Genomic DNA, 23,351 nt, shown 5'->3' with positions numbered 1-23,351 from the left:
AGGTGGTCATCAGGGTGGAGGATGGCATTGGGTGTATTTTTTCCCCCGTTGCCCAGATCTTTATACAGCGAGTCCCTTCGGACCCGGTCCATCTTTGACCTCCATATAAACTGGAAGATGGCCCGGGTGACTGCAGCAGCACAGGTTCTGGGAATAGGCCAGACCTGTGCCACGTATAACAGCAATGACAGTGCCTCACACCTGATGACCATTTTTCCCGCGATGGAGAGCGACTGTAGCTTCCATCTGCCCAGTTTCTGCCTCACTTTGCTGATACGCTCCTCCCAAGACTTGGCGCACGCCCCAGCCCCTCCGAACCAAATACCCAGCACCTTCAGGTGGTCGGTCCTGACGGTGATGGGGATCGAGGATTGATCGGCCCAGTTCCCGAAGAGCATGGCCTCGCTCTTGCCTCGGTTTACCTTGGCCCCCGAGGCCCATTCGAACTGGTCACAAATGCACATGAGTCTGCGCACGGACAGCGGATATTCCCATTTCGAAGCAATGTGATAGCTCTCCCTCTCAGTTGTCCTCTGCTGGATGCTCTTTCTGCTGCTGATCAGGGGGGCTGATGCCTGACGATTTGCTCTTTAGTGCAGATGACTGCTTCCAGGCTGTGATGTATGCGCCAGTGATGCCACTCCCTTTTCGTCGCCCTCCGATGGATGGTTTTTGAATGAGTCGTTTAGATTTTATTTGCCAGCAGTTTTCTAAGAGGAGAACAGTCTGAATTGTTTATTTGTCTGTGAAAGAATGAGATGGGGTCATTTTTAATAGCTAATTCATTAAATTATCAGAACCGGTTATGCTTATGTGAAAAAGGACTCAAACAGTTCTGCAATTTTGATTTTATTCAGTTTTTTTTAAAGCATTCTGTTCAGGGATGTTATTACTCACATCCCTGGAGCAGGTGGGACTTCTAACTCAGAGGTAGGGACACTATCATTGTACTGTAAGAGTGCAGACCAATTCAATTTAATCATTAGAATGGGAATGGTTGGCTGCAGGTGACTTAGAGTACGGGACAGAAACAGACCCTTCGGTCCAACTCGTCCATGCCAACCAGATATCCCAACCCAATCTAGTCCCACCTGCCAGCACCCGGCCCATATCCCACCAAACCCTTCCTATTCATGTACCCATCCAAATGCCTCTCAAATGTTGCAATTGTATCAGCCTCCACCACTTCCTCTGGCAGCTCATTCCATAAACGTAACACCCTCTGTGTGAAAACGTTGCCCCTTAGGTCTCTTTTATATCTTTTACCCTAAACCCATGCCCTCTAGTTCTGGACTCCTCCACCCCAGGGAAAAGACTTTGTCTATCTATCCTTTCCATGCCCCTCATGATTTTATAAACTTCTCTAAGGTCACCTCTCAGCCTCCAACGATCCAGGGAAAATAACCCCAACCTATTCAGCCTCTCCCTATAGCTCAAATTCTCCAACCCTCGCAACATCCTTGTAAATCTCTTCTAAACCCTTTCAAGTTTCACAACATCCTTCCGATAGGAAGGAGACCAGAATTGAATACAATATTCCAAAAGTGGCCTAACCAATGCCCTGTACAGCTGCAACATGACCTCCCAACTCCTATACACAATGCACTGACCAATGAAGGAAAGCATATCAAATGCCTTCTTCACTCTCCTATCTACCTGCGATTCTACTTTCAAGGAACTATGAACTTGCACTCCAAGGTCTCTTTGTTCAAAAAGACTCCTTAGCATCTTACCATTCATTGTATAAGTCCTGCTCTGATCTGCTTTTCCAAAATGCAGCACCTCACATCTTCTGGTTACTTACCTGCCCAGAATTATTTTAATTGTGTGCAGTTGCTAACGTGAGTAGGTTTACCATTGTCTCCAGTATAGCTGTGTCTTGCAGCACAGTAATAGCCACCTACCCTCTGGTCCAGAAGATCTAGGATCTCGTCTGACCTGCCACAGAGGTGTGTTGTAACATGTTCAAGCAGTTTGATGAAAGATAATCATAAATCATCTAAACTTTTGGTGTAACGTACATAATATGATTATCATTGTGACAATGTTGGAATGTATCATCAAACAGATTAACTTGCACTTGGGCCAAGTATCAGCTCAGCAGAGTAAGCATGGTTTTGTGAAGCGTAAGTCATATCTGACTTAAGTGTTTTTTTTGAGATATCACTAGAATGTTGGATAAGAATTATGGGGGTTGTCTGCATCAGAGGGTTGTTGCTGAGACTCTCTCATTATTGAAATCCATGAACATCCATAATGTGTTTTCCAGATAAAAGATAGTTATACAACTAAAAATATTTTTGTTTTATTTACTTCATATGAAAATTGTTGAGGATCAGTAAGGGGCATGGGTAGCAGATTGAGATGTTGTTTAAGGGGTGTAGTGACTCATTGCAACTATGTTCTTTCCTGCGTCTTATTGGAAATTGTTCAGAATTAATCACAAAATATCAGTGGTAAAATGGTATAATTCAATCTGTCATGCTATCAAATGGTACACAGTTGGTGATCATGTGTGAAAGTCCTCACTGTGCAATCCGTTTTGCTATTTATGTGTTACATTTGTTGTGTAACGGTCAACCTTGAGATACAACCTGCATGGTTATAAACTATATGAAATATGAAGTTCCTTTCACTACTGGAGCACAACATTCTTGAGATGCAATAAGAGGATTATAATTCAGTCAAAGCAGTTGTCATCAATAGTGAAACGTCTTCCATGAAGTTTATTAAGTCAATTGGAGCTTTTTAACTCCTTTGACCAAACTGTCCTGTAATTTCTTGATGGATTTGATGCAAGTGTTTGGACAGCTGTGCATGCAAGTTTAAAGTAGAAAACCTTATGCAACCTCTTTATACACACACAAAAATAGCAGTTCAGTCCCCAGCTTCTTTAACATGCATTATGATTAATAATTTGATCACTTTCCTCAATCGTGTTTGGTGTAGTTATGCAACTGAATAGCAGCTAGAGCATCAACTTACTTTGTAGGATACCAGAGTGTCTGGCACATCTATTTGTCTAAGTGTTAGTGAAATGTAGAATATTGACCTTATTTCAGCTTTTATTTCGCAGCTTTAATATTACATGCAATTAGATGTTTTAATTCTACGTATGGGGGCATCTTTGATAATACTATGAATTATGCAGCGCAGAGACTTTAGTATTTATAGTTTCCACATCCTCTGGTGTTATAGTTGTTATATTAGCAAAACTCGTGAAAGAAGTTAATGATTCTTATGAAAGCAGCAAAATCTGTGCTAGAAAAATAATTTCATTTGTAGAAATTAATTCAGTCATGCTTTAAAAAGTTTGCTTTATTGAGTTTACTGCTTGGTTTCTTGCATCTATTTTTATTGTAATAGTCTTTCTAAGGTATACAAAATGACTTAGTAAAACTTGTAATCTAAATTGTGCAAATTAAGTTAGTAGTGTCTTCCCCCATAACCCCCAAAAAGCAGTCACTATTGGAAATCTGAATTTAAAAACAAAATTTTGATCATTCTGTGCAGGTCTGAAGCATTTCAGAGAGAGTAATTCAGTAAATGTTTTGGTTTGAAGACCTTTTGTCATGGTTTGTTCATTAAATTGAACACACAAATTATTAGTTGGAGTTTGCTATTTTGTCTAATTGCCAAAACGGCTGATTATAAATGCATCTTTTTCATTTTATGAACTCCGTCAAGAATACTATATGTTTTTAAAGCTGCTGTTAACTCATTTATGCTTTCCTTTTGACAGGATTCTGAATCCTTGGATGCTTGTATTCAAAGTACTCTTTCAGCACTCTATCCACCTTTTGAAGCAACAGCATCCACAATCCTGTGTCAGGTTTTTGATGTAGTGGAGAAAGCATATCGTGGTGACGGATTGTGCTACCTCATTGATTTCCTTGTGCCTGCGAAGCACATTCTGCAATGCATTCAACAAGATGCTTGTGTAAGTATAAATGTGTGAAGGAAGGGGATAATTCACTTTGTTGAGCTTATGTCTTTGATATGTATATCCATAATTTGTCTCCGTTAATGTGTCTATTATAAATGATTATTGTACTGCTGCAATTCTAGTTACTCTGAATGTCTTTAAAAATGCAAGTCTTGTTATCCTTAACAGCTGCACTCAAAACTCATGCGTGGGAGAAAATGCAACACATTCAAGCCAGTTCCTTTAACAGTGCTCTTGCATTTTGAAGCTCAAAAATATTAGTCAGAAACATATGTGGCTGCAAAGTTGCTATTAACTTTGCAACAGACTGAATAATTTTACAATAAAAATCGAATGCTGAAGACATTTAGTCAAAAAAAAGGCATCTATAGTAGTCGCATCTGTGGCGAGAGAAACAGATTTAACATTTTGAGTCCGATGACTCTTCTTCAAAATGTTAATTCTGTTTCTCTCCCTTCACATGCTGCCAAATCTGCAAATTCTTGACTTTTTGCTGTGTCAGATATTAATGATTTAAAAAATTAACAATGCAGAACTGGTTATGCTTTTTGATTATTCTCTGTAAACTCAGAAACTATTTGATAAATTCAGGGATTGACTTATAAACATCAATTGTGTAGCAAGGGAAGATAGAATTTAATTTAAAACCCTCATACAATCAGACTTTGCATGAATTTAGTTGAATAAATCCAAATCCATTTTGCACTCTTTTAAAATGAGGAAGCAACTTAGATTTTAGTATTAAATGAAACCCATTATGCAGTCCAGTAAACTTAATTTTGGTGTGAAATGCAAGTTATAATTTAGAATACATGCTCCATTTTAAATAGTGTTTCACAATAATCTTAGATAAGTTCATGAGTTATTAAAATGATGTTATGACACACTATACATTTTGAAACAATTTAAATTAAAGTAGAAATATGTTTTCTCACTTAGATCATTTTTGCTTCTGCAATTTAAGCAATCATTTACAGAGTAGACGACCGATCAAATACTGTTATAGAGTCATTCTGCACGGAAACAGACCCTTCGGTCCAACTCATCCACACCAACCAGACATCCCAATCTGACCTAGTCCCCTATTCCAGCATTTGGCCCATATCCCTCTAAACCTTTTTTCTTCATATACCCATGCGGATACATTTTAAGTATTGTAATTGTAGTTGCCTCCACTTCTTCTGGCAGCTTGTTCGATACACACAACACCGTTTGCCTGAAAAAGTTACCCATCAGGTCCTTTTTAAATCTTTCCCCTCTCACCTTAAACCTATGCCACCTAGTTTTGAACTCCCCTATCCTAGGAAAAAGGCCTTGGCAGTCATCTTATTACCCACCATTACCATGGCATAATGGAAATTAATTTGAAACAATCTCAGGGTTATAATGGAGTAAACTGATAAAATAGATTTCTTTAAATTAAACTTTAAATTAAAATGCTAAAAATGTTGATATTGCTTTTCTAGTCCCAATGATTTGGCAATAGACATATTATGCAATTCCCCTAACTACAGCTTCTGAACAAGTGTCTCAGTGCACTGGAAGTCTTTGCATTGCGCTGCAATGTGTTAAATGATTTCAGGGATTTATTTTCATTGTGTTCCATCTCAAAGTTCATAGGATTTTTTTAGGGGCTTAATCCAACTGGATTTAAAATGCTGTTGCTGTAGATGTCTTTATTTGACTAAATATCTTGAGCACAGTGGACATTTTCTGTTTTTTATGAAATGTTCTGAATTCACTTAGCTTTCAAAGTTAGTGTGGAATATGTCTTTTGAAACGACACATTTTCTATGCATTATACTTAAGCTTCAGCCCTTTCATTTATTTAAACCATCAAAACATTTTAACCTTCAAAACATTTTAACCTTGAATAAATTAAAGACATTTCATAGAACATAATAAGGTCAAACATTTTGTATCCTATTGTTAAAACTTATCTGCTTTAAAAGTGTGTTAAACTTTCATGATAAATGAATTGAAAATACCATATAGCTCAATCACACTTTTAAAAATGGGGATGTTCTGAAGAAGTAATCCAGATATAGTAATTAAAGAGAAATCCATTCTTATCATAAATCATCTGAAGCAAGATTTTGGTATGATCAGTATTGGAGTTCCTGACTCAGAAATATGTTGCTGCTCATTCACTGTCCTCGGTCAAAATCCTAGAATTCTGTCCTAGACAACATTGCTTGTGTGTGTGTCTACACCAAATGGACTGCAGCGTTTCAAGAATGCAGTTCACCATCATCATCTCAGGGCAAATAATGGTTCAAGAATGCAGTTCATTATCACTATCTCAGGGCAAATGGGGATAGGCAATAAATGTTAGTCCAGCCAGTGAAACCCACTTGCTCCACACAAACAAAAGGTAAGTTAAGCTTCCTGTTATTCAATTTTAATTGACACATCAGAGCATTATTGTTCCCGTTTTGTTTGTGTGAATAATTAAAACAAAACAAATAAAGTTGCTATATATTTTGCTTCCCTAATGGACAAAATACAACATGGGAGAGAAAGAAATGTAAACTTTTCTTTCTTTACATGAACTGTCTTTGTAAAGCTTGTATGGATTATTATTTATGGCGAAAGTGAGGACTACAGATGCTGGAGATCGGAGTCAAGATTAGAGTGGTGCTGGAAAAGCACAGCAGGTCAGGCAGCATCCGAGGAGCAGGAAAATCGACGTTAGGGCAAAAGCCTTTCATCAGGAATAAGGCAGGGAGCCTCCAGTGTGGAGAGATAAATGGGAGGGGGGTGGGGCTGGGGAGATGGTAAGCCTACCCCACCTTCCACCCCAGAGGCTCCCTGCTTCATTCCTGATCAAGGGCTTTTGCCCAAAACATCGATTTTCCTGCTCCTCGGATGCTGCCTCACCTGCTGTGCTTTTCCAGCACCATCTAATCTGGATTATTATTTATGTTGAGTGAATTCATATAACAAAAGTCTTGTAGTTGCTGCTGTTGCACGTCTTTCCTAATTTTGTTCTAATTTTTACATTTTGATAAAGATCTGATGAGAAATTATTAATACTGGATAGTGTACTTGATATGTAGTGCTTTTAATATAGATGATGCTGTTATACTCAAAATATTGTCTCTTGGGCGATACTTGCTTTTGGTTGATGAAGCAAAAAAAGCTGGTAAACCTCAAGTGGCCAAATCGTGACCTTCGGTGTTGTAAATTTTAAATTTAAAACCTGATTTTTTTTTGCTGCCTTTCCTTTTGTCTCCTCTTATGGCATTGAAGTCTTGTTTTAAATAAAAATTGCAACACTACAGGTTGCCTCCCTCTCGGGTATTAACCCGCTATTGTCTCTCAAACCTGCTTGCTTTGTTCCTCCTCCAGGTCCATTGCCTCTTGAACTCACCTCCACTCCATTCTTGTCTGGGCTAACTGGTCTCCTGCTTCCCTACCCACTTGCTGCTTTTGCTGGACCAATAAGTTGGGTATCTTTCCATATGTATATGGCATTCTGACTCCATTCTGACTTTCATTGACTCACCAGACTGCTGTCTTAAATAGTCAGAGTCTCTGTGGTGTTTTATCATTGACTCATAATGCTATCACTTGTTACAGCTATCAACTCATAATACATCTGCTTGTTTTGTTTTACAGTCATTGAAAAATGATGGTTCCGGTTGCATAATGTAGAATGGGAGATCAAAATAGTTAACGAGGGAATTTTTTATTTTTAAGCAGTGTTAAGTAACAGAATAGTCTTGATCTATCAGGGATAATGTTGCCTATGATATCACAGTTTAACATTCTTAAATATCAGTGTGACAATGAGAAATATGCTTCTGGTATGGTTATTGTACTTTCATTGGTGATGGAGCATTGTGAAACATATTACATGAAATATGTAAACATCAAAAACTATTAGACTATTGATTATTTCCATATTTATTCTGTTGACCTGTCAGATCGATTTATTCATAAGAGCTGTAGCAATCTTTTAAATCTGCATCTTAGTAGTGAGAAATATACTGAATTGTAAATTCATTTAAATAGAAATGTTATCTTAGTGTGGGTTCATAATCTGATTCCCAGCCAGGTTTATTGTAGATCATAGATGGCTTCCTCCTGTGCTGTACTGCTCAGCCCATGACATTTGCTGGCTTTTTGAAGAAGTTAGTCCTGTGCCCCAACTTCTTCCCTGTATCAACAATTTTGTTCCTTCAAGAATATATCCAAATTCCTATACAGGCCACAATTGAACTGTACCCACTGCCCTGTCAGACTGTAAATTCCATATCCTAACTACTTGGTCAGTTAAACAATCTTCCTCATGTCATCTCTTGTTCGTTTGTCAGTCCCCTTGGATCTGTGCCTTCTGCGTAGTGATCATTCAGTCAGGAAACTATTCCTCTTGTAAGTCGTTAAGAATCAAGACAATGTAATTAAACACCTCCATCTCATTATCTTTTGTGCTTCTTTGCTCCAATCCCAACTCCTCCAATCAATCCACAAAACTGTAAACCTTTGTCTGTTAAACCATGTTGGTAAACTCTTCTGTACCCTCTTCAAAACATTCATGTCCTTTTGTAAAATGTGATGCTCAAAACTAGAGCATTAGATAGAGTTGAAATAGTTTTTTAAAGATAATAAACAGCATAAAACTAAAGAAAATACAAAAATGGATAATGTAGATCCTGCTGATTGGGAGACATACAAAGGGTGATAAATCAATAAGATAATGGACAAAAAGGCACAGGAAATGAAACTTGAAATAGGTTTCAAAATCAATGCAAACTCATATTAGGAGAAAAAAGTTGGTCTTCATTACAGATCTCTTGAAAACACAATATTAACAGTAAAAATTAGAAAGTGGCAGGTGTTAAATAATTGCTTTGCACTGCATTTACAGTAGAGAAAAGTGTTTGGAATTGTAACCAATTTACTGCCTAATATCTGTCAACAAGACATTGCTAAATTCTGTAACTAGGGAGAGTCTCTTACTAACTTAAGAATATTCAACTGATTGGAGAGTGTCAGCATGATTTGTGAAAGTATATCATAGCAGACGAATTCAATTGAGTTTTTTTGAAGCATTACATGAGAAGTATGAGAAAGTTACATATGCAAACATCCAGAAGGCTTTTGATTATCACCTCATAAGCTTGGAATTGAAGTCTAAGTGTTGTTTTTGTCAGGGAATTGACTGAGAAGCAGGTCACTGATATTGGGGAGAATGGACACTAACCGGCAAGATGCAACCAGTGGTGTCCAGCAGGATCTGTGAAAGGACATCAGCTGTTCACTATTTATTTATCATTTAGTTAATGGGATAGACGGTCAAGTATCCCAAGTTTTTGATGTCACAAAAGCAGCATTATAAACAGTGAAGATGGAAGCATAAACTTATAGAGATGTTAATAATTTAAGTGAATGGATAGAACTATGAAAATGACATTCTGGATAGACATATATGGGGTTGTTCACCTTGAGACTTAAAGGGATTAAACAGAGTACTTTCTGAATGGTGAAAAGCTAGAAATAGTGAAACATGGAAAGTAAGAGTAGGAATAGGATATTTGACAGTTCAAACCTGAAGAACCATTCAGTATGACATGGCTAATCATCCACCTCAGTACCCCACTCTCTCCCAATACCCTTTAGCCCTAAGAACTACATCGAACACCTTCATGAAAATGTTCAGTGGTTTGGCCTCAACTGCTTTCTGGGGCAGAGAATTCCACAGGCTGGCTAGTCTCCGGGTGGAAATAAATTCTATTCCTCTTAGTCCGCAGTGGCCTACCCCTTATTCTTAAACTTTTACCTCAAGTTCTGGCCTCCTTGGATATCAAGATCATACTTTCTATATTTATCTTGTTTAGTCTTGTTAGAATTGTATAGGTTTCAATGAGATTTCCACCACACCCTCTAAACTCTAATGAATGTAGATGATTTACAGATCCAGTCCTGCCATCCAAGAAATGAGTCTGGTAAGCTTTTGATGTACTTCCTCCACAGCCAGAACACCTTCCTTCAGAAAAGGAAACCAAGATTGCACACAGTACCCCAGGTGTGGTCTCACCAAGGCCCTGTACAATTGCAGCTAAACATCTCTTCACTTCAACTCAAATCCTTTCACTGTGAAGGCCAACATACCACTTGCCACCTTCACCTTCTGCTGCACCTGCATGCTTACCTTCAGTGAATTTTAGTGTATGAGAAAACTCAACTTTTGTTTCACCTTTGTCATCCCCAATCTATCACCATTCAGATAGTAATCTGCCTTCCTGTTTTTACTATGAAAATGTGATAACCTCCCAGTTATCCACATTGTACTTCATCTACCATGCATTTGCCCATTCACTCAACTTGTCCGAATCACACTGAATCATCTTTGTATCTTCCTCACAGCCCACCTAGTTTTGCGTTGTCTGAAAACTTGGAGACATTACTTTAGTTCCCTCATTTCAATCAGTAAAATATACTATGAATAGCTGGGCTCCTAGCATTGTGATTCCTGCTATACACTACCAGTCATTGGTTGCTACTTGGAAAAAGACATGGTTCTTCATGCTCTGTTTTCTGACTGCCAACCAGTTCATATCAGCTCACTACCCCAATCCCAGACGAATTAATCCTACATGCCATTCTCTTACATGGGTCCTTACCAAAAGCTTTCTGAAAATTCAAGTAACCCATATTCACTGGCTCCCCTTTATCAACTCTACTAGTTATATCCTTGATAAAATTCAGTAGATTTCTCAAGCGGTCCAATCCTGTCACTATACTCCAAATTCTTTGCTATTAAATCTTTTATATAGTAAATGGTTCTAGCATTTTCCCTACTACTGATGTTAGGCTAACCAATCGACAATTCCCAGTTTTCTTTGCCTTCCTTTTTAAATAGAGGGGTTACATCAGTTACCCTCCAGTCCATAGGAACTGTTTCAGAGTCTGTGGAATTGTGAAGATGATTAACACTGCATCCTAGAGTATGTGAATTATCAGGGCCTGAGGATTTATTGGCTTTTAATCACATAATTTCCCCAACACTATTTCCCTACTAATAATGATTTCCTTCAGTTCCTCTCTCTCACTAAACAGTGTTCCCCAACATCCTTGGGATGTTTTGTGTCCTCATTTGTGAAGACCAAACTAAGATATATATTTAATTAGTTTGCTATCTATTTTTTTCCCATTAAAATGTTCCCTGTTTCTGACTGTTAGGACTTACTTTTGTATTCACTAATCTTTTTCTCTTCACATAATGACAGAAGCTTTTACAATAAGTTTATTTATCCTTTACCAGAATACTTTCATACTCTAATTTCCATCTCATAATCAATCCTTTTGTACTTCTTTACTAAAATCTAAACTTCTCCCAATCTTTGGGTCTGCTGCATTTTTTTGGCCAATTTATAAGCCCCTTTCTTAGAGCCATACAATCCTTATTTTCTTGTTAATGATGGTCTGGCCGCCTTTCCAGTTTTATTTTTGTATCAGGCAAGTATGAACAGTTGTTGCAGTTCCTTTGATGTGCTCCTTTAAATGTTTGTTATTGCTATCCAATGTCATCCAAAAAGTAACGGTCCCCAATTTATCATAACTTTACTTCTCATACCACCATAGTTTACTGTATTTTGATTCAGGAGCCTAGTCTCAGAATCAACGACATCTCACTCCATTTTAATGAAGAATTTTATCATATTATGGACACGCTTCCCCCAAGGGGCCTCACACAACTAGATTGCCAATTATTCTTTTCATAGAATCATAGAATCCTTTCAGTGTGGAAACAGGCCATTTGGTCCATCGAGTCCACACTGACTGTCTAAAGAACAACACCTAGACCGCACCCCTACCCTATCCCTGTCACCTGTATTTCCCTTAGCTAATTCACCTAGCCTTCACAACCCCAGATAGTATGACCAATCCATCTAACCTGCAGATCTTTGGAATGTGGGAGGAAGTCAGAGCACCCAGAAGAAACCCACACAGTCAAGGGGAGAAGGTGCAGTCAGTCACCTTGGGGTGGAATCAAATGGGTTTCTGGCATTGTGAGGTGCAGTGCCGCCCCATGATACATGATACCTAATCTAGGATGGCCAGTTCTCTAGTTTGTTTCTGAACATATTGATCCAGAAAACCATTCTGGACATGCTCCAAGAATTCCTCCTGTACAGTATCGCTACTGATTTGATTTGTCCAATCTATATGCAGATCAAAGTTGCACACAATTATGTCTGTACTTTTATTGTTGGTACTTGTAATCTTCTGTTTGATGCCTTCCCCAAAGTTGCTACTGCAGTTTGAAGTGTTTGTATGCACTATAATGTTCTGTCCCTTGGTGTTTTTAAGCTCTACCCGTACAGATTCCACTTCACTGAAGCTAATATCCTTCCTCACTATTGTGTTTATTCTCTCTTTAACCAGTAATGCACCCACCTCCTTTTCCTTTCTGGTTGCCCTTTTAAAACTGAACATCCCAGTAAGGCCTATACCTTCCTTTATTGGGGTCCTTGTGTCATAGTGATAGTGTCCCTACCTCTGAACTAGGATACCTGGGTTCAAGTCCTACCTGCTCTAGAGGTATGTAATAACATTTCTGAACAGGTTGATCAGAAAATATCTACCCCTAGATATTCAGTTCCCATTCTTGCACACTCAGCAGCCACAGCTCTGTAATCCCAAATGTATCATACATATCTATATCTATTTGCGCAACCAATTGATCTACTTTATTGCGAATTCTCCATTCATTAAGACATAAGGCTTTAAGAGATGTTGTTTTAACATTCTTAATCATATTTACACAATTTTGCACTGTGGCCCTGTTTGATTCTTACCCTTTGAATTCTCTGTGTATCACTGCTGTTATTTCACATTCTGGTTTTTGCTTTTGCCCCATTTCCTTTTCTTTTTCCTTGTATAGGTTTCCATCCTCCTATTTTACAAAGAACAAAAAACAATATTTCACCGGAACAAGCCCTTCGGCTCTCCAAGCCTACGCCGCCACATTTTGTCCATCCATGTTAAAATTTACAGAATCCATATCGCTCTATTTCCTTCCTATTCATGTATTTGTGCAGGTGCGTCTTGAATTTTGGTTCAAATCTTCCCCAACTGCACTAGCAAATATTCTCCATTAAGACATCAGTTCCAGTCCTGCTGAAGTGCAACCCATCCAGCTTGCTCCCCCTCGCATCATCTATCTAGCCACATATTCATCTGATATAGATTCTGATTTTTCTATTCTGACCAACTTGTGACACTGGTAGCAGTACTAAGACCACTACCTTTTTAACTTACTTCCTAACTCCCTTTATTCTGTTTTTAGGACATCATACTTTCTTTTACTTATATATTTGGTACCACTGTGTACTGTGATCACTTCCTGTTCAACCCCCCCACTCTCCAGAATGTCATTGACCTTTGTATTTTGGAGGCAATGCACCATCCTGGACACATTTGTGGCCACAAAAATGTCATACCTATTCCCCTTATGACTGAATCTCCATTACTATTTTGGTTAAGATTCTAAACTAGAAATGAACAGATTGCCTTAAGACAAAAGGCTAGACAGTATAGGCCTGTATCCTCTGAAGCTGAGAGTCAGAGATGAGTTAATAGAAACATAAAGGTGACTTTACCAGACAGATGTCGAAAGCATGCTTCATTTTGTGGGAGAATGTGGAACTCAGAGTCCTAGTTTAAAAGTAAGGGAATCTTTGGATTCCCTTCCTCTAAAGGCAGTGGCTGCAGAATTTTTAAATGTTTTTAGGGCAAAGCTAGATAGATTCTTGATTACCGAGGGGTTGCAAGATTACTGGGTATATATATGATTTGGAGATGCCGGTGTTGGACTGGGGTGTACAAAGTTAAAAATCACACAACACCAGGTTATAGTCCAACAGGTTTAACTGGAAGCACTAGCTTTCCGAGCGCTGATCCTTCATCAGGTGGTTGTGGAGTACACAATTGTAAGACACAGAATTTATAGCAAAAGCTTACAGTGTGATGTAACTGAAATTATACATTGAAAATTACCTTGATTGCTAAGTCTCTCATCTGTTAGAATGACAGTGTTAGATTCATTTCTTTCATATGTAAATCACAACACTTTTTAAAAAAAAGTTACATTCTCAGGTTAACTTCAACAATTGGTGTTGAAGGTGTTCGCCCCCTGTGTGCTGTGTCTGTGTCATAATGTTTAGACTGCAAGTACAAATTCACCCCACAAATGTATGTGTGTGTGTAAAGGGGTCTAAGTCTGTGAGAGGGTTTGTGTGTGTGTGTGTGTGTGTATATACATGTGTATGTGTACGTGTGTACAGTGCAATGGTAGTCACCTGTAGTGTGACATAACCCAAGGTCCCAGTTGAGGCCCTCACCAAACTTAGCTATCAGCCTCTGCTTGGCCACTTTTCAGGACAACTCCATATAACCTTGTCACGATAGACGTGTAAGAGTGTGGACATGGATACCACCATTAGGCATGGGGACACCTCCCACCATGTATGTGGCAGGTATTCATGCCAACGTTGTCTTTCTCATACACTGCAGCAAGGATGCCCCTGAGGCATGGTAAATTAGTGAAACCGAGCAGACGCTCTGGCAACAGATGAATGGGCACTGCACAACAATCAACAGACAGGAATGTTTCCTCCCAGTTGGAGTATACTTCAGCAGTCCAGGACATTTGACCCTGGACCTTCGGGTGACCATCCTACAAGGCGGACTTTGTGACAGGCAGCAGCGAGAAGTGGCCGAGCAGAAGCTGATAGCTAAGTTCGGTACCCATAGGGAGGGCCTCAACTGGGACCTTGGGTTCATGTCACACTACAGTTGACCACCATTGCACTGTACACGTACACACACACACGCACTCCTATACACAGACACACACACACTCTTACAGACACACGCTCCCACACTCACACATGCGCCCTCTCACAGACTTAGACCCCTTTACGTTCACACACATGCAAATACATTCTCTCGCACAGACACTCACAACCTCCCACCTCAGACACACACACACTCGTACCGAACACACACTCCCACACACACATATACATTTGTGGTTGAGGTTGTACTTGCAGGGTTACATTGTACTTTGCTCAAAAACTGCAGAGTCATGTAAAACTCTGTTAACTAATTTTTTAGATTTGAATCAGTCTAAACATTATGGCACAGACAACAGCACACAGAGGGCTAACACCTTCAACACATTATCTGGGCTAACACCAATTGTTAAAGTTAACCTGAGAATGTAACTTTTAAAAAAAGTTATGTGATTTACTTATGAAAGAAGTGAAACTAACATGATCATTCTAACAGATGAGAGGTTTAACAAACAGTCAAGGTATTTTTCAATGTATAATTTCAGTTACATCACACTGTAAGCTTATGCTATAAATTCTGTGTCTTACAATTGTGTACTCCACAACCATCTGATGAAGGAGCAGCGCTCCGAAAGCTAGTGCTTCCAATTAAACCTGTTGAACTATAACCTGATGTTGTGTGATTCCCAACATAAAAGTCATGGCGGAACCCGGTGACTGGCTTGCAAGCTTGCTCCTCCAATGCAGCATGTTTGAGTGCACTAACACCTTTCACTCCCGCTGCCAGGATTCTTTGTCTGAAGGGTTAGCAACCTAATGTAGGAATATAGAACTGAGGTTAAAATCAGATCTACCATGATCTTAGTGAATGACAGGGCAGACTCAAAAGGCCAAGTGACCTGTTGTTTACTTGTTCGTATGTTTGTATCCAAAGAGACTTAGGACCAGGTATAGATCATTATACCTGCAGCTGTTCATGACATTTTACTTTAAAAAATTCTGGTCTTTTTATCTGGAGGACTAAAATGCAAAGAATAGATGTTATACTGCAGCTATATGCAGATAATTGGAGTACAATGAGTAATTTTGGCTGTCACAGCTAAGGAAGGATATATTGGCTTTCGGAGGAGAGCATCAGAGATTTACCAGAATTATACAGAATTTAATTAAGAGAACAGAGAACAAAAGCTAAAGTTACTTTCAGCCAGATCTACCAGCCATGTGTACTCATGAGATTCTAGGAAAATGTCACATTCTCCAACCAAGTTTTGAACAGCAAGATGAGAATTTCACTGGAGAGCAGCAGGAGGCCTAAATGCATCCTTTGCCTAATCTTGCCAGAATTATATAATGTTTTGCATTTTTCCACCTGCCAGTTAGAAACTAGATTGCAATGATTCCCAACATGAAAGTCATGGCGGAACCCGGTGACTGGCTTGCAAGTTTGCTCCTCCAATGCAGCATGTTTGAGTGCACTAACACCTTTCACTCCCGCTGCCAGGATTCTTTGTCTGAAGGGTTAGCAACCTAATTCAACTGAATTAGACCAGGGTGCATCTTAAACTATTGTTTGCTGTATTACTGCTCATTCTGTACCTATTTGGATGATTGCAGCATTTCTGCCTTGCCTTTTTGTGCTTTGTCCCCTCAGCCAGAACTTAAATACTCTAGTTCTTCTGTCTTGCCTTGCTATTAAGTGCAGACACAAAGCCAGATGCTTGTCATAGTTGTCAGCAGTGATCAGATAAGGAAGAAGATAAGTTAAATGGAAATTGAATGAGGTGAACTATTTGACTAGGACTCCAAACAGAAGAAATCTCACAGAGCGTGTCATGTGAATATGCTCAGATGGTATTTTGATTATGTTATTGGTTAAAAGAACTCAGTTCAAAGGATTCTGAATTGGACATTCCTCAAATTAAATTGGACAATGAGGAAGTTGTCACAAATTTGGATAAATTATTAGTCTATCTTCCAGAGGAAAATTAAAATAACCTGAAAGAGTTATTACTATCACATGGGGAGATGTGTGGAAATAAGTTGGGAAGTACTAACTTAATTATGCATGATGTAGATATAGGAGATGCTGTTCTGATTAAGCAACATCCTTACAGGGATAACCCTTTAAAGTTGGCACTGGTTCAAAAGGAGTTTGAACGCATGTTGCAAGACCACGTAATAAAAGTGATTTACAGTGACTGGAGCTCACATATAGTAATGGTGCCAAAACCACATGGTACTCAGCGTTTCTGTGTGGACTTTCGCAGAGTCAATGCCATTACAAAGGCTAATGTATATCCGATTTCCAGGACAAAGACTGCACATCCGATTGCGCATTTGAAAGGCTGTGTTGAAAAGGTGGGACAAGCAACTAAGTTGGACTTGCTCAGAGGATACTGGTTGGTACTTCGTCTGAAAGAACAAAGACAATTTCGGTTGTCATAATGCCGAATGAATTGTATCAGTTTAAAGTCATGCCGTTTGGTATGAAATAGGCGCCAGCCACATTTTGGAGACTAACCAATAAGGTCATTGCCAGATTACCCAATTGTGTTGAATATATGGATGACCTGGTGATTTGTAGTCACACATGGAAGGAACTTCGCTACATTTGTCAGACTTGTTCGATCGATTTCGGGAGGTGGGCTTGATGGTAAACCTAGTCAATTTGCCAAAGCCCAAGTCACCTTCCTGGGCCATATTATTGGACATGGACAAATGGCCCCGTGGAATGCAAAAACAAAAGTAATTGGAAAGTTTCCCATACCATTGACAAAACAAGCAGTACTACAATTCATGGGATTGAGTGGATTTTATTGAGAATTCGTACCAAATTTTAGCAGCACGGCTGCTCCACTACTAAATTGCTAAAGTAAGGCAAGAAGGTTCAGTGGACAGCAGACTGTCAGAAGGCATTTGACAGCTGAAAACTATATTAACCACTGCCTCAGTATTAGCCATACCTAATTACACAAAGCCATTTAAGGTGGCTGTCGATGCAAGGGGTGTGGCTGTCAGTGATGTCTTTTGCAGGAAGATGGCGAGAAGATAGAAAGACCTATCATGTGTATCTCCAGGAAGTTGAACGTTCATCAGAAGTTTTCGACACTTGCGAAGGAGCCTTTGAGCTTGGTGTTGGCGTTAGAACATTTCAGTGTTTGTTACCAGTAAAGTATCTGAGACAATTGTATATACTGATCATAACCCATTGAAGTTTGTGGAGAACTTTAAGGACAAAAATTTCAGACTGTTTAGATGGAGCTTGTTGTTACAGCCATTCGGTTTGAAAATTGTGCATGTGGCAGGATTAGAAAACCTGATTGCCAACGCATTGTTGAGACTTGAATGAGAAACAGAGGCGTTCGATGGCAAGAGTAAAACAGGCTGAAACAAAATGTAGTAGTGCATGTTTGTATGATTATTGTCAATGTAATGTGTATAGGTGTTGTAGTGTACTAACAACTTAAGATGAGGGAGTTTTAAAATGAAACCACCTTTGGACATTGATGGTTCTTTTATTTAAGGATGAATGTGTGACGATATTACACTTTTAACAAGGTTATGTTGTCCTTAGCTTTTCTTTCAGAGAGGTTATAAAACCCAGAGACACCAGGAGGTCTAGGTTTGAAGGATTTTAGGGCCAATTTGATTATATTCAAAAAATGTGGCACTGGAAAAGCACAGCAGGTCAGGCAGCATCCAAGGAGCAGGAGAGTCAACATTTCAGGCATAAGCCCTTCGTCAGGAATGTGAAGTGGGGGAAAGGGGCCTGACAGATAATTAGTAATGTGGGGGTAGGGGAAAGGTGGCTGGGAACAAGATAAGTTGATGCAGGAGAGGAGGTGATTGTGATTAGTCAGAGAGAAGGATGGACCAGGTAGGTGGGAAGAAACATGGACAGTAGGACAGTTCAACAAGGTGATACTGAGTTGGAGGGTTGGATCTGGGATGAGGTGGGGGCGGGGAGATAAGGAAACTGGTGAAGTTGATGTTGATGCCGTGTGGTTGGAGGGTCCCAAAGCAGAAGATGAGGCGTTCTTCCTCCAGTTGTCAGGTGGATTGGATTTGGCAGTGGAGAAAGCTCAGGACTTGCATGTCCTTGGCTCTGCCAAGAGCATGCAACTCCTGGGCCTCCTCCACCACCAAATCCAAGCCACTTGCTGACTGGAGGAAGAACACCTCTGGACTCTCCAACCACACCAACACACACACACACACACATTTCTGATGAAGGGATTATGTGCAAAATGTCAATTCTCCTCCTCGGAAGCTGCCTGACCTGCAGTGATTTTCTAGCGCCACACTTTTCAACTGTGATGTTCCAACATATGCAGTCCTCACTTTCTGTTAGTTTGAGTATAGCAAACAGATATTACCCAGGCAAAAGGGTTTTGAGTTTATATTTTTTAAAAACTTGTACAGTGAAAGGGGAGCAGCCAGTTCCCCCAGCTCAGCTTTTCTTTTGCTTGGTTTGGATTGGTTTCCAGGAGTCTGACTGTTCACTGAAAGCAGTCAGTTTTGAAGCTGCTGGTCCAAGAAACAGCTACATGGAAGAAGGTGTTCCATGCTGAATCTCTCTGCCATCGCTTTCTCTCTCTCTCCTGTAAAACCCTGTGCTTGATTTTACTTTTTGTTTGCCAAGGGGTGATTATGGGGATTGTTGCAAGTATTTGGAACAGCATTATTATGTTGGGATAATCCATTGGGTTTTCGAATAGGTTAAGTTATTCTATATTCTGTTCTCATTTGTTTGTTTCGTTCAGTAATCTAGTAAATAAATTCAGTTTTATTTAAAACTGAGTGGTTTGACCAGCTGTATCACCCCTAGAATATCCACTCTACACCTGCTTAAAACAGCTGGCAGTGCTAGGGTCCAAGCTATGTTCTTGAAATGTCTTTAGGGGGTCAGGCCTTGTCTATAACAAAGGGAAAGAAGACATTGAAGGGATAGCATACAGACCCCTAAACAGAAGCCACTCAGTGGGAAAGGCTATAAATCAGAAAATAATAGGAGCACACAAAGGAAGAGAGCAATAATTATGAGTGACTTTACTTCTTGTTAATTGGGTAATCAAATTGGAAAACGAATTCATAGAGTGCACTAGGCTTAGTTTCCCAGAGCAATATGTTGTGGAGCCAACAGTGAGCAAGCCATCTTGGATCAGCTTATGGCTAATGAGGCAGGTTTAATAAATGGCCTCCAAGTGAACAATCCCTGAGGAGTCGTGAGTATAACATGATAGAATTTAATATTCAGTTTGAGAGTGAGAAACTTGGGTTGGAAACAAACGTGCTTAACTTAAATAAAGACAATTACAATGATGCAAGGATAGAATTAGCTAAAGTGAACTGGATGGATAGATTAGCAGGAAGGACAGTAAGCAAGCAAGGGCAGACATTTTCGAAGGCAATTCGTGGCTCTCAGCAAAAATACATCCCACTAAGGAGGAAAGATTTGAAGAGACAGATAAAGCAACCCTGATTTACTGCGGAAGTTAAAGAGATTGCGATTTTTGAGAAGATTTACAGCTCAGGTTAAGGTTCCGGTTGTAGGTTTGCTCACTGAGCTGGAAGGGCTGCCTTTGGATGTTTCATCACCATGCTAGCATCATCAGTGAGCCTGCCGTGAAGCGCTGGTGTTATGTCCCACTTTCTATTTATATGTCTTGGTCTCTTAAAGTGGGTGATATTGTTTCTAGTTCTTTTTCTGAGGTTTGTAAATGGGGTCCAAATCGATGTGTTTATTGATGGAGTTCTAGTTTGAATGCCAAGCCTCTAGGAATTCCTGTGCATGTCTCTGTTTAGCCTGTCCTAGGATGGATGTATTGTCCAGTCAAAATGGTGTCCTTCTTCGATTGTATGTAAGGATGCTAGTGATAGTGGGTCATGTCTTTTGGTAGCTAGTTGGTGTTTGTGTATCCTGGTGGCTAGTTTTCTGCCTGTCTGTCCGATTTTGTGTTTGATACAGTCCTTGCATGGTATTTTGTTAATGACATTCATTTTGCTGATTGTTTGTACAGGGTCCTCCAGCTTCATCAGCCACTGTTTCAGTGTGTTGGTAGGTTTGTGGGCTACCATGGTGCCAAGGGGTTAGAGTAGTCTGGTAGTCATTTCAGAGATGTCTTTGATGTATGATAATGTAGATACAATGTGCCCAGAAATTCTATCTGCTTGTTTGGGTTTGTTACTTAGGAATCAGCAGCATGTGTTTATTGGGTACCCATTCTTCTTGAATACGCTGTGTAGGTATTTTTCTTCTGCTTGTAATTTCTGGGTGCTGCTGTGTGTTGTAACCTGTTTAAATAATGTCCTGATGCAGCTCCATTTGTGGGTGTTAGGATGATTGCTTCTGTAATTGAATATCTGGTCTATGTGTGTTGCTTTCCTGTCAAGGATGATCTGAAGTTCTCCATTAACTGTTCGTTCTACTGTGACATCAAGAAAGGGGAGTTGTTATTGTTTTCCTCCTCCTTTTGTGAACTTTATGCCAGTAAGGATATTGCTGATGTGTAGGTTTCCTCTAATTTGTTCTGTCTTATGTTGACAAAGTGTCATCCATGTAGCAGACCAAATTTTTGGGTTGGATCATGGGGAAGGCTGTTCGTTCGAGTCCCTGCATTACTGCTGCTGCTAAGAACCCTGATATTGGTGATCCTTTGGGTATTCCATTGATTTGTTTGTAGGTCTTGCCGTTGAAGGTGAAGTGGGTAGTGAAGCACAGGTGTACTAGCTTGAGCATGTTGTCCTTGCTGAAGAAATTGGTGCTGTCCGGTGTTTGTGTCCTTGTTTCCTCTAGAAGTGTGGTGAGTGTTTTTTTGGCCAATCTGATGTTAATTGATGCGTATAGGACTGTTACATCAAAGGAGACCATTATTTCCTCCTCTTCTGTCTTGGTGTCTTTGATGTTCAGGAATTCTTGGGTTGAGTGAATGGAGTGGTATGAGTCTTCTAGTATTTCAGTTTGTGGCAGACCCACTATCACTAGTAACCTTACATTCTGACGAAAGAGGGCACCACTTCAACTGGGGCAACGCGTCCATCCTAGGTCAGACTAAACAAACACGCACGGGAATTCCTAGAGGCTTGGCATTCAAACTGGTGCTCCATCAATAAACATATCAATTTGGACCCCATTTGTCAACCTCTGAAAAAAAAGAAAAATAAATGAAATCACCCATCTTAAGAGACCAAAACACACAAATAGAAAGCGGGACAGAATACCAGCGTTTCACCGAAAGCTCACTGATGATGTTACTTAGCATGGTGACAAATCAAACATCTGAAAACAAATCTTCATTCCTGGCAACAACCTGGTAAATAATTTCTGAGCCCTCTCCAGCTTAATAATATCCTTCCTATAACAGAGTGATGAGAACTGGACTCCAGAAGTGGCCTCATCAAGGTCCTATACAACCTTAACATAATGCCCCAACTCCTATATTGAAAGGTCTCAGCAATGAAGGCAAGTCTGCTAAATGCCTTTTTAACCACCCTGTCTACATGTGATGCAAACTTGAAAAAGAATTATGTGCCTGAACCCCTAGTTCATAAGGTTCCAGTTTCCCAAACATTGGCATTTCCAATATTTCCCTGTCATGGTCTTAAGTGAGTAAGCAAAGGTCTGGCAGATGGGTTGGTAAATGTGAAGTCATCCATTTTGGTAGGATTAATAGTAACAGTAAAAGGGACTTTTACTTGAAAGGGTGTCCTTGTGCATGAATCACAGGAGGTTGATCTGCAGGTATAATGGGTAATTAGGAAGGCAAATGAAATTATATCCTTCATTGCTAAAGTGATTGAGTTTAAAAGCATGGAGGTTATGTGGCAGCTGTATAAGGTGCTGGTGAGGCCACACCTGGAGTATTGTGTGCAGTTCTGATCTCCTTACTTGAGAAGGGATGTACTGGCACTAGAAGAGGTGCAGAGGAGGTTCACTAGGTTGATTCCGGAGTTGAGGGTCTTGGCTTATGAGGAGAGACTGAGTAGACTGGGATTGTATTCATTGGAATTTAGAAGAATGAGGGGAGATCTTACAGGAACATACAAAATTATGAAAGGAATAGATAAGACAGATGTCGAGAGGATGTTTCCACTGGCAGGTGAAACTAGGACAAAAGGGCATAGCCTCAAAATTAGGGGCAGTAGATTTAGGACTGAATTGAGAAGGAACTTCTTCTCCCACAAAGTTATGAATCTATGGAATTCCCTGTCCAGTGAAGTAGTTGAAGCTACTTCAATAAATGTTTTTAAAGCTAAGATAGATTTTTATTGAACAATAAAGGAATTAACGGTTACTGGGAGAGGGTGGGTAAGTGGAGCTGAGGCCATGAAATCTTATTGAATGGCGCAGCAGGCTTGATGGGCCGGATGGCCTACTCTTGCTCCTATTTTTTATGTTCTTACGTTCTTATCAGATTCATTAAAAGGCAAGATTCCTGAAGAAGGGCTTATGCCCGAAACGTCGATTCTCCTGTTCCCTGGATCCTGTTCCCTGGATGCTGCCTGACCTGCTGCGCTTTTCCAGCAACACATTTTCAGCTCTGATCTCCAGCATCTGCAGACCTCACTTTCTCCTCATTAAAAGGCAAAGCTGTCTGAAA

At 39.8% G+C, this 23,351-nt stretch overlaps 1 protein-coding gene across 4 annotated transcripts in view; it reads left to right on the top strand.

Annotated features, from left to right (window-relative positions):
- plekhg4 (pleckstrin homology domain containing, family G (with RhoGef domain) member 4) overlaps positions 1-23,351 on the top strand; it is a 223,422-nt gene that overhangs the window by 49,645 nt on the left and 150,426 nt on the right. For all 4 annotated transcript variants that reach the window (XM_043707122.1, XM_043707121.1, XM_043707119.1 and 1 more), the window contains exon 2: positions 3,743-3,940. In XM_043707122.1, coding sequence (XP_043563057.1) covers positions 3,743-3,940 — 198 coding nt within the window. The remainder of the gene's footprint in view (positions 1-3,742; positions 3,941-23,351) is intronic.

The sequence above is a fragment of the Chiloscyllium plagiosum genome, chromosome 17 (genome assembly GCF_004010195.1).
Source record: "Chiloscyllium plagiosum isolate BGI_BamShark_2017 chromosome 17, ASM401019v2, whole genome shotgun sequence".
Lineage (NCBI taxonomy): Eukaryota > Metazoa > Chordata > Chondrichthyes > Orectolobiformes > Hemiscylliidae > Chiloscyllium > Chiloscyllium plagiosum.
Note: the sequence above shows the minus strand (reverse complement) of the source record. Positions and strands in the feature narration are given on the sequence as shown.